General features: G+C 36.2%; 1 protein-coding gene across 1 annotated transcript in view; it reads left to right on the forward strand.

The window, feature by feature from the left end:
* The window catches only part of LOC137251097 (cell division cycle and apoptosis regulator protein 1-like), a 38,680-nt gene that overhangs the window by 5,112 nt on the left and 21,246 nt on the right, over positions 1-12,322 (forward strand). Inside the window, exons 2-4 of the mRNA XM_067785084.1 lie at positions 1,667-1,916; positions 5,602-6,005; positions 6,097-6,594. Of these exons, the coding sequence (XP_067641185.1) occupies positions 1,667-1,916; positions 5,602-6,005; positions 6,097-6,594 (1,152 nt within the window). The remainder of the gene's footprint in view (positions 1-1,666; positions 1,917-5,601; positions 6,006-6,096; positions 6,595-12,322) is intronic.

The raw sequence follows: 12,322 nt of genomic DNA on the forward strand, positions 1-12,322 counted from the left end.
TCTTTAGGTTTTTCGGATCAACCTTGTTGTTCAGATCTTGCTTTGTTTTTTCACTAGTTTGTTTTCCTTTCGGTTTCACTATTATTGCGACATCTTTTTTAAGCTGTGGTACTTCACTCTTTTTATTATTATTTCTTATGGCATCAGCATATGACACTCTCTTTTCATTATTATTGCTGTTTATTTTTTTTATTTCAGTATGCACTTTTTCATTGTCTTTACCAATTAACTCTGCCTGCTTTTTCACTTCTTCAACCATATTCTGTACCTTTTCACTGCCTTTGCCAATTAAATCAGTTTTGTTTTTTATCTCTTCAACCATGGAATATAAACTTTTCATTTCTCCTATTTTCTTTTCAAATTGCTTTTGCGATTTTTCTATCATCGCAGCACGTTGAGTGTAACGACTCTCAACTGCTTCCAATAGAGCTTTTATTTCATTTTGGCTTGTTTTCATTACACTTTCAAACTCAAGCTTATACTCACTTAGAATTGAGTTATTTTTTTTCACATTAACCTGCATCTCTTGTAACACCAAGTCAACGTTTTGAATGTATGTTACACATTCATCACACATAAACCGAACCATATTGTTTTTCTCACCAATAATTTTTGAGCTGTATTTATCAACTCCTGAGCATTGAACGCTATCATGGTATATTTTACCACACACACCTTCGCACGGTATACCACTTTCCCCTCTGATACTACCATTGCATTTAGCACACACACCCATAATTTGCCTCTTTTTCTCTTTCCCGTTTGTTTATCCGCGTTTATGGTTTAATTATTTTTATTTTGAGCACTTTTAAATTAATAATATAGTTTAAAATTGTTTAAATATAAAATAGTTACACTTTATTTTTAGCAAAATTATTATAAAGCACTTATTGAGTCTCTATCTCACAATTGCAGCGATATTCAACATTTTTTAGGAGCGTTTTACTATTATTTTAGTTAACTTTTCCCGAGCAGAATTTTGTACGTCCATACCGCGCGCCATATAATATGATGAAGTGTGTGACCAAGACAAATACGTGAAAAAGTTTTGGATATCTGTTGTTAAATTTATTTCGGATAAGCCGTTTCTTTGTTATCAAGCCGGACTTTTATTTTGGCCTTAAAAAATAAGAGTCCGGATTTAACTTTTATTTCCGGACTTTTATTTTTAAAGTCCGAGTTTTACTAGTTCTATTCGACTCAGGTAATAAAAATCCGAAAGTAATTTTTATCTTGATCCAAATTAATAGTTTTGCAAGGAATTATACTATAAAAGGAATAACAGTTTCCGCCCCTGGTCAAGACATCTGTCCCAATTTTTTGGACGCACATTAGCAGTTGTTGTTGTTGTAGCGATAGTGTGTCTAACTCCGAAGTTTTATCGATGTTGGGGGTCCTTTGCGGTATATAGATCCGAGACGTTCCGGTAACAGGCACCATTAAGTCATAAGCCCGACCATCTCGGGAACGATTTAATCTGACCGCATTGATGGCCATTCTGGACAGGCAAAAACAAGTCGATTGTTTCTCTGAACGAACTTTTGCATGAATTGTAGTTGTTACACGCACGGCTGCCGGGCCCTGACATAATTTAGAGCCAATTTCAAGTCCACGTCTTAGACTATATTATTTCCAAACACATTTTCTAACGCACACAATTTTACAGGAGCAGTTTAAATCATCAAGCCCAGCAATTGCCTTCATTGATGGGAAATACAAGTGTTGGTGGTAGGAGTGGTAGTGGTTATAATGCTGTACCACCACCGAACGAATATCAACTTGCTCAACAACTGCAACAACAACGCCATAGTTCACCGCGCCATGATTCACCAGTGCGAGGCGGAGAACGCTTAAGTTTACGCGAAAGAGAACGTCGTGATCGTGAAATTAATATGCGCTCACGTGAAAGAGATGATGTAATATATGAGTTTTTTTATATACATACATACTAAAAACCTTATTCATAAAAAATACAAAGGTTTATAAAGCTTTTTTAAATGACATTTCCATACAAATTTCCAATTATAAACGTTTTATAAACCTATCGTATTTTTTATGAATAAGGAGGTAAATATGCAATTTTATATGAAGATGACAACGATTTAAAAAAAAAAACAATGGTTAAACCTTCACTTCCAAACTCAATTTTGTGGAAATTAAAAAAAAAAACAAGTAAGGGTGTAACTGAACATTATATTCTCAGCATGTGCTTCAAATGTACATTTCATTTCAGATAAATTACTTTTCAACATAACACGTGGCACTGCCCGTTTAAAAAAAATGTCTCCCCATTTCCTCTTACAATAAAACTTGATAAGTGAAATATCATTCATTCAAAACTATTTTTTGCTAAGTTATAGCTTATTATTCTAGTCTACGAGCCTTTTAAACTTGTTTTATATCTAAGTTGTCATGGTCTTTAACCGATCCCGTCCATTTTTACTAGAAATATTTTCTACTATAGGAAAAATTTGTGTACCCAATTTTATTACGATCCGTTAGTTTTTCTTCGAGTTATGTTTCCCGAAACATAGAAAATTGCATAGTCATAAAAGGGGCGGTGCCACACCCATTTTCAAAAATTTTAGTGTTTTCCAATTTAATGGTATAATTCAATTTAAAAAGTAAAATTATATTTATAAAAAGCTTTTATTCGCTAAGATATAGCTTATTATTTTCGTGTACGACCCTTTTAAAAATCTTTTATATAAAAGTGGGCATGGTCTTTACCCGATCTCGTCCATTTTTTCTAGAAATATTTCCTTCAATAGGGAAAATTTGTGTACCCAATTTTATTATTATTATTATTATTAATTTTTAATTAATTTTCTTCGAGTTATGGTTCCCGAAACATAGAAAATTGCTTAGTCATAAAAGGGGCGGTGCCACGCCCATTTTTTTAAATAGAAGTTTTTCCTATTTATTGTTATAAATCCACTTGGGAAATGAAATACCATTAATATAAACCTCTTTTGCAAAGATATAGCTTATTTTATTCGTCGACGACCCTTTTAAAAATCTTTTATATAAAAGTGAGCGTGGTCCTTAACCGATTTCGTTAAGTGTTCTTCAAAACATTCCTTATAGTAAAGGCAACCTCTCTAACGGTTTTTGATTTATGATTAATAATATTTATAAAATTGATTTTATCACAAGTGGGCGGTGCCACACCAATTTTTTATCAAAAGTCTCAATATCAGTCCACATGTCAAATTTCAACATTATAGGTGTATTATTTACTAAATTATCAGGTTTTTTGTGTTTTCCAAAATTTTATATATATAAAAAGTGGGCGTGGTTATCATCCGATTTCGCTCATTTTTAATACCAATCTGTTCTGGGTCCAGATAAGCTAGTGTACCAATTTTGGTGAAGACGGACGGACATGGCTCAATCAAATTTTTTTCGATACTGATGATTTTGATATATGGAAGTCTATATCTATCTCGATTCCCTTATACCTGTACAACCAACCGTTATCCAATCAAAGTTAATATACTCTGTGTGCAAAGCACGCTGGGTATAAAAATATACCATGGTAGACCTCTGAAAATGCAAGGTAGAATTTTCAAAATAAGCCTTCATTCCTATCATGTCGAATGATTGCATCGTTGTACCGGCAAATGTAAACGGCTGTCGCGAAAAATATTTTTTTTCGTATTATTTTCAATACAAACCTTGTTCATAAGCAATACAAAATATTTATAAAGCTTTATAAAATGACATTTCCATACAAATTTCCAATTATAAGAGCATTACAAGCAAATTTTATTTTTTAGAATAATTTCGGGATTAAAAAAATATGAAATTCGTTTTGAAGAAAATAGTATGTTCTGAAAATTTTTGATATCAACAAATAAAATTGAGATAGATGAGGTAGAAAAGGAAATTTGCCAAAAATGTGTAGACTTACCACAATTGTGGTGAAGTGCTACACTGGATCTGTACGCTACACCATTTCCAGGTGGATTCTTGAAATTGTCGAACTGTATTTTAGAAAGAATTAATAATATTTTAGAATATTCACTTAGAATTTAGACCTGTCGGTTGGAATTTTGAGGCGTCATTTGCATATTGGAATTGTGAATTGGGTTTCAGAAAACGTAAATAGGACTTCATCACTAGAATAATGTCGACATAAACGTGAAAACAATCCCTAATAGTTCTGAAATAGTTCCGCAATAAATCTTAGAACAATACAAAAATAGTCCTTAATATATCTTAAAAGCCACCCCAAAATTATATGTTCAAGTAGCGATGAAATTATCCCTAAACTATACCGAAAGAATCCCAAGTTATCCTAAACTATCCTAGAATAAAGCTCGCAGTCATCCTTCTTAGTTAAAATAGTCCAGAACTATCATGAAATAGTACCAAAAAACAATGTCTATATCATCAACGAAGACAGTTTCGAAATGATCTTATAATGGTTTCAAAAAATATCCTGAAATATTCGCGAAATGGTCTCGAAATTATCATTATAGGTCAAATAGAACCCCCGACAAATGTTTCCACATAACTTATGCGAAAACAACTAGTACACTACATACGATTTACAGAATTTCAAATTGTAAGCTTCAGTGTGTTAATGAGATTAAAGATCTTGGTATTATCTTTGATAGTAAGTTCTCGTTTAACAATCACGTAAAATATATAACTACTAAATCATATTCTATGCTTGGTTTCGTTAGGCGTAATACTATAAAATTCTCAGATCCGTATACGATCAAGTTATTATTCACGACCTTTGTTAGGTTGAGTTTGGAATATGCAATTTTTATTTGGAGGCCAAGCCAGCAGACAGCTGTAAATAGAATAGAGCGTATACAGAAGATCTTTCTTAAATATGCTCTTCGACCTTTAAACTTCTCTGAACCTATGCCTCCTTATTCTTCTCGTCTCTTGCTATTAAACCTTAAGACCTTGTTGGGTCGTAGATCTATTATCTGCTTAAGTTTCGCTTATAACATTATTAATGGGTTTATTGACTGCCCGTACTTGCTGGAGCGGTTTCGATTTAATGTCCCTCAACGTTCTCTCCGAAATTTCTACCCCTTTTATGGTGATAATCTTAGAACTAATTATGCCTGTAATGCTCCTATTGCCCGTGCTATACGTGAGTTTAACTCACTGAGCGTTACGGTTTCCTTGGATTTTTCACTACCAAGGTTTAAATTTCGAATTATTTTAAACTCTGCATTTTAAGTTCTCCGGTCCATATATGTATATAAGTTTCATACTTTTAGCTCTACATTGAATTTAGAACTATTTAACATATTTAGTCTGTAAGGATTTATTCCATTGACTGCAAATAAATGAAAAGAAATGAAATGAAATAGACTCTGAGCTAAAAACAAATTAAGAAACTCTTCCCAGAGGACAGTGAACATCGCCCCTTAAAAAAAATAAAAGCATACCCTTCCAAACTCTTTGTTATCTGTATGCCAAATTTCATTAAAAGTTTTTCAGCTGTTCACAAAAAATATATTTCCTTTTTGACTGCTGGAAAAGCGAAAAAATACCGTTGCCAGCTTTTGGAATATCATATTTCAATATAAATTAATTATTATTTAAAACAAACCCGTAAATTTATCCATACAGGATGAAAGGGAACGTAAACGTCGTCGAGAGGAGACGGAACGTAGTCGTGAACGTATTTTGGGAAGGCCACATGATCGAGAACGTGAGCGTGAGAGAGAACGTGAACGAGAACGTGAGAGAGAGCGGGAGCGCGAACGGGAACGTGAACGTGAACGAGTTGTTCGTGCCATAGAAGGCAAAATCGATCATTTATTAGAACGAAAAGAACGTGAACGAGAGAGGGAGCGTGAGCGTGAGCGCGAACGTGACCGAGAGAGGGAGCGAGAAAGAGAACGTGAGCAGCGTATACGGGAAAGAGAGCGTGTAGTAGAACGCGTTGAACGCAGTCCCCATCGGCCTGCCGCCAAAGAGCGCCGAAAAATACGTCGGTATATCATTCAAATACCTAAAAATATATTAACTTTGTAAGTTTACTTTTTTGTTACCATCTATTACCTACATTTGCTATGTATTTTTATTAAAATGTGCATTATCTTTTCTAAAAAAAAAATTTAGTAAATCAGCCGATTATCAAGAAATACGTCAACGTTATTCGACACTTTATATACCATCAGACTTCTTTCATGCCAATATCGTATGGCCTAAAGTATTCACACCTGAAAATCCATTCTCATTACAACGTCCATGCCAATTTCATATAATGCATCGTATAGTTGATTCACCATTTCAACAAAACAGCGATGATATAGTACTCGAACCATCAGATGCAAATTATTTGTATTCTGCTAAAGTGATGCTTTTGGCATGCCCACCACTCGCTGAACTTTATCAAAAATGTTTCGAAGATGATGACAATGATACTGTTCATCCTTCACGTTTAATTAGTTTTCTCGTAGGTACAAGGGGACGTAACGAACCGATGGCAATTGGTGGTCCATGGAGTCCGTCGCTTGATGGTGAAAATCCTGATAAGGATCCAGCTGTATTAATACGTACGGCTATACGTACATGTAAAGCATTGACTGGCATCGATCTTTCACAGTGTACTCAATGGTATGTATATATATTCACAAGATGCATATGTATATTTATGAAAAATAATTCAAGTTGCATGCATATTTAAAGCGGAATGAAATATTTTTAACATTTTATATTAGACTAAGCAACATGCGAATAATGCTTTGTAGTGTTAATGATTTCACTCCTTTTTCAATGAATTGTGATTTCATGAGGAGTCAAATTTTTTTGAGGCACTAGTATGGCTGGTCACGGAGCTTCAAATGTAAATGCGAAAACGTATGTGTAAATGTGTATTGTCGATTGTAAATGTGAAAGCTTCACTTCGATATGAGAAGATTAACTTGTAAATGAGAGTGCATCAAAAGCAAATACGAAAACGTCATTTGTACTTGAGAATAGTCAGTTGGAAATGTGATAGCGTTCCACCAATCTTTGCCCGGTCTACTGCCTTCACCTTCTCAGAGATGAAGTTAAGTGGCACGTCCTTGGTCTTATATCGCATAATCCTTTGAAACTACTTCTCCTTGGTTATACTCGCTAGTGACCGTACGCAACCTTGCTCCCTGTAGTGGCTTTACTTTCCTATTTTCCAAATTAGATCAGATTATGGAATGTTATGCGCTCGTATCCACGTTCAGTAAACGCTCCTTGCCATCCACCGACGGTAAGACTGCTCGATTTCCTTCCGATTTGTGATACAGATATAAAAATTCAATAGCTGAAGCAAGTTCCCGCTCCTTGCATATGGCTTGCTCTAGCTCATTTTCTACAGCTTTGTGCTTAAAACCACACATGTTGTAACCACTATGGTCGAGGCCGCACTGGCGTACAATGTGACCTGGCTTGCCGCACTTGAAGCATTTGATTACTCTGCCACTCCGCTGTTGCGATCCTTTTAGTGCTTCCAATATTGTGTCCACCCAGCCTGGCCTTTTTTTCACACGGCGCACTTTAAATGCTGGCTTACACAAAATCGAGGTTGATTCCTGAATCAGTGCATGTGATACTGTTTCAGGGAATGTGGGTTTTGGGTTTACTTATGCAACTCGCTTTGTTTCGACATCCCGAATTCCTTTTGTGGAGCTCTGAATTTTTACCCTTTCTAGACCGCCCATCAATGTTTCGTAGTTGTTTCGTTCTCCCTCTGGGATGGTCTGTAAGATCTCAGTAGTAATTCCTTTTAACGTCACAAACAATGCAGCAAGTTGATCTTCGGCATTCGTCTTCTTAAATTGGAGTTTAAATACCTGGAAAGCAACTGAACCATTAAACGTTGGGGGTTTTACCTTCAGAGAAGGTGTTTGGGCGGTTCAATTGTAACTTCTTAATCCGATCTTTCAAAGCATCAATCTCGGCCTCCATTTTATCTTGTTGACCACGGAAACTGCCTTAGTTTGTCTTCCATATGCGCTTCCAGTTGTGCAGAGATCTGCGATGATAACAGTGCTAAAATTTGTGCCGGCATTTGGGATATGCGTGCCTCGTGTGCTTCAATTTTAGATGTTAATTCTGACGGCATCTCTGGGATGGTGTCTCCTATGATTCCAGTTAGGATGCCATGTATGTCTTCTGTTCTTCTAGTTGTGGTGATATGTAAGTCTTCTGTACTTCCAGGTATGTTTCCATCTTAGATATTATACGCGTCTCCTGCGTTTAGAGTTAAGATGCCATTGTCGATGTTTGTGCAGATATTGCAGCCAATATCATGTTCAAGTGTGTGTTCGTCACTGTCTGCGCTATTTCGTCGTTTTCTTTCATTTTTGTTGTTGCCTCTTCCCCATCAGGTTGAGAGACATACTCCTCCACATTAATTCCTTCCGACTCCATTACTTCTTGTATTCGTGCTTGAAGTTTGGATTTATTGCTGGTTGTATTCAATCCATTTGGCCATATCCTTGTTGTCCTCCGCTTTTCTGGAATTTATTCAACAATTCTTCTGAAACCAATTGTAGCGAATTTTAGAAATTCTTAATTATTTTGTTTCTTCGGTTCTCGTTCAAATCGCTGAACTGTCGAATAAACAACTCAAAGAATCATTATAGCAAAACGTTCTTTATTTACAACTCTACTCACAACTAAATTACTCGCGGATGTTACTTATAGCGGGTTAATCTCAAACTGGTTGATTATTCGTTTTATACTGTCAGTTGCCTCGTTCGCTTATTTCTACCTTTCACGAACAGCCTTGTCTAATAGTTTTATCTGTTGTTGTTGTAGCGATAAGAACACTCCCCGAAGGCCTTGGGGAGTGTTATCGATGTTGATGGCCCTTTTCCGGATGCAGATCCGGTACGTTCCGGTAACAAGCACCATTAAGGTACTAGCCCGACCATCTCGGGAATGATTTGGTATGACCACATGAAACCTTCTAGGCCATAACGCCCTCCCACCCCTAGATGGGGTGAATAGTTAGATCCATAAGGAACTTGGGTTTGACATAGCCTCTACTGTCAAAGAAACAGGATTCGCCACAGGAAGGTGAGGTTCACAATTGGGTTGGAGAAGCTATATATTGCGCTGGCCCCCTTGAAAGGGTTGCGCTACACAATCAATTTTGTATTTTGTCGCCTCTTACGACAGGCTTACCTGCCGTGGGTATATTCTAAACCCCCTAACCCGCTGGGGTGAATAGTTGTATCTCATAGTTGGTTATTTAGCTATATACATGTATAGTACCTGGGCTACCGAGCTTTGCTCGGCAATCTTCGAGTATGCCGCATAACATACTTTGTTCTACATGTCATCATTAATCAAACTCTACTTTTTTTATATGTACATATATTATATATTTTTACTTACCAATATTTGATTTCCTTAAAAGTAGATTTCAAAAACATATCAAACACTAACCCCAAAATGAACTGGAATGAAAAATTTAAATGGGTAATTCCAGCCTATAGTATAAGGGATTGTTATGACAATTAGTGAAATCGAGAACTAAGTTATTTAGGTCGAGTATCTTCATGCGCCGAATTATTAGTTTCAAAAATTTTTTTAGTTATACACTATGAAAATCTCACAATTTTATTACATTCAAAAAACTTGTAAATTTCACGAATGACAACTATCAGTTAGTTTAATTAAACTCCAACTTACTTCCCTAAGCGCCACCTGTTGGTAAGTAGTAATGGTTAGATGTCGTTTTTAAATTGAACATATGCCTCTAGTGTTCAACGGTAGCAAATACCATGGTGAAATATCTTTTTGCTATGGTGAGAAATCTTTTTAATAGTAATCTGTGAGAAATTCCAATTATTCATTTCATATTTGCCAAAAATATGCATTTAAATATATTTTGCTAGAATTTGGCACGGTGCCTGGATATTGCATTTCAATTTTATTAGCGTGTGTGAAATTAAGAAAATTAAGTCGAATCATGTGTAAGAAGATTTTTAACTTTAATGTTCTCCTTTAAAGCTTTAATAGAATATGAGTAAGTAGAGTACTATTTCGTCTAACTACCCCAACCCTAAATGGCAACCCTACTCAAAAATGTTCCTATTGTATTGCGGAGTGAAATAGCTTTCGTTTGATACCCATATCGGCATATATCATGCAATTTTTTTTTTAATTTCGAATAGGTGGTAACCCTAAATGGCAACCCTACTCAAAAATGTCCCTATTGTAATGCGGAGTGAAATACCTTTCCTTTGATACCCATATCGTCATATTTCATGCATTTTTTCTTAATTTCGAATAGGTGGCAACTTTGTGAAACATTTTGAGTGGCAACACCTAGGTAAAAAGGAAGTCTTATAGCGTTTTCTTTTCCGGCTATAGTGTTACGCTTTTTGTACACCGCGCAAGGGTTGTTGTTCTATTCTAAAAAACAGTCAACGCCTTTACGGGGTATTTCGTTCTTTTGTGAAAATTGTTGCCTGCTCGCAACGCAAAAGCGTTACACTTTTACCCTGTATAAAATGGCGGTGTGGCAATGCAACTCTGTGAAACTCTCAATTTGCTCTTGAGTTCCACATATACTCCGTTAATATGAGTGCACAGATCACCTACCAGATTGCGCATTCACGAGTTCAAAATTGCTTCGTTCTGCGCATTACGTCACAGTTGACTGTTTGAGCGAATGAAAGAGAGAAAAAACAAGAGCTAAAGGAAAATGACGTAAGAATTGCCCATAATGATCTAATGTTTACATGCGCAATGCATTGATCTTGTGTGATTTGTGATATGAGTGTATATGGTGAGATGAAATGTTTTTTGTATGCACTATAAATGTTGACAATTTTCTGGGGTAGGAGTAACACTATTAATGCTGGAGACATTGGTGCTTTATCGGTAACCTTTTAACAGCTGATTCGACCAACCTTATGAGAATCAATGCAATCGATTATTGGTGCCGCTAAGGTCGTAACCGTATCGTAGCCAACCAATTGGGTTTTGGTTTAACCCGGAGTCATTGGTGCCGTATGTCGTATCGCTGTATCCGTATCCCTAACGTAATCAGCTGTTTATTGTTACGACGGTAAACCAAAACCCAATTGGTTGGCTACGATACGGTTACGACCTTAGCGGCACCAATAATCGATTGCATTGATTCTCATATGGTTGGTCGAATCAGCTGTTAAAAGGTTACTGATACGGTTACCGATAAAGCACCAATGTCTCCAGCTTTACCGTCGTAACGATAAACAGCTGATTACGTTAGGGATACGGATACAGCGATACGACATACGGCACCAATGACTCCCGCTTAAGGCTTTACTATTTACTTAGGCAACAATTTATTTTTGAAAAGAAAACGCTTTTAGAAGGTGATGCATTATCTATGTGCCAAATTTCATTTAAATCGGTCGAACCGTTCCCGAGATCGTTCGGCTATACAAATATACAATTGCTCATTTAAAGTTATAAAATAAGATATGTGAATATTGTCATCTTTGCTGTTAGCTGATGTTTCTCTTTCTTCTTCGGCCTTAGCTGCTGACTACATGTATGTATGTTCTTCGTTCTTAGCTTCGCTATTAACATGGATGGTTGACTGCTTGCTTTAAGGTTTACATGTATTTGTGACTGCTTGCTTTGAGTTTTTTGTGCATTTATTTACTAGCATCATAGTTATGTATAGAAATGCTAATATTCGCCACAATATCGTCTCCCTTTTGTCTACAAAGATACAAATGCTGATCGTCTAGTTCGCCTTTGAATCAAGACAATAGTAGGGCACACTGCATTAAACTAAAAGTAGTGGTAGCCAAACAATTTTCATGTATAGCCAATAATTTAATGGTAGTGAACAATTTTGCGGCACGCTAACCCTCTAACAGGCAGAAAAAAGTCAATGCGCAAGTCACACGCGACCTGTATCGCATCACATGATTTTTCGCTACCAATCAGAAAAGGCTAAATCGTACATTTTTATTGTTAAAAAAACATACAATCAAGATAATACAACAAAATATCAAAATACAATCTGCATTATGTTTTTTATTTTTTCATTTATCCTTCGCCTCCTTTGATCGTCCATTTTGGCTGCTGCTGCCGTTGTCGTCGTTGTTGTTGTTGTTGTAGCAATGCTCGCCCCACCTAATAGCCGCGACCGATCACAAATTGTCATCAATATCCTCTAACGGGAGTCCAAGGAAACTTGCCGTTTCAACAAGGGTGGACCATAAGAAAAGGGGTGTTAGAGGCGTTGGTTCCACATTACAATTGAAGAGATGGTTGGTGTCATGTGGTGACACATTGCAAGCGGGGCATACATTTTGTATGTCGGGGTTGATTCTGGATAGGTAAGAGTTTAACC

This window comes from Eurosta solidaginis, chromosome 4 (assembly GCF_040869045.1).
Source record: "Eurosta solidaginis isolate ZX-2024a chromosome 4, ASM4086904v1, whole genome shotgun sequence".
Classification (NCBI taxonomy): Eukaryota; Metazoa; Arthropoda; class Insecta; order Diptera; family Tephritidae; genus Eurosta; species Eurosta solidaginis.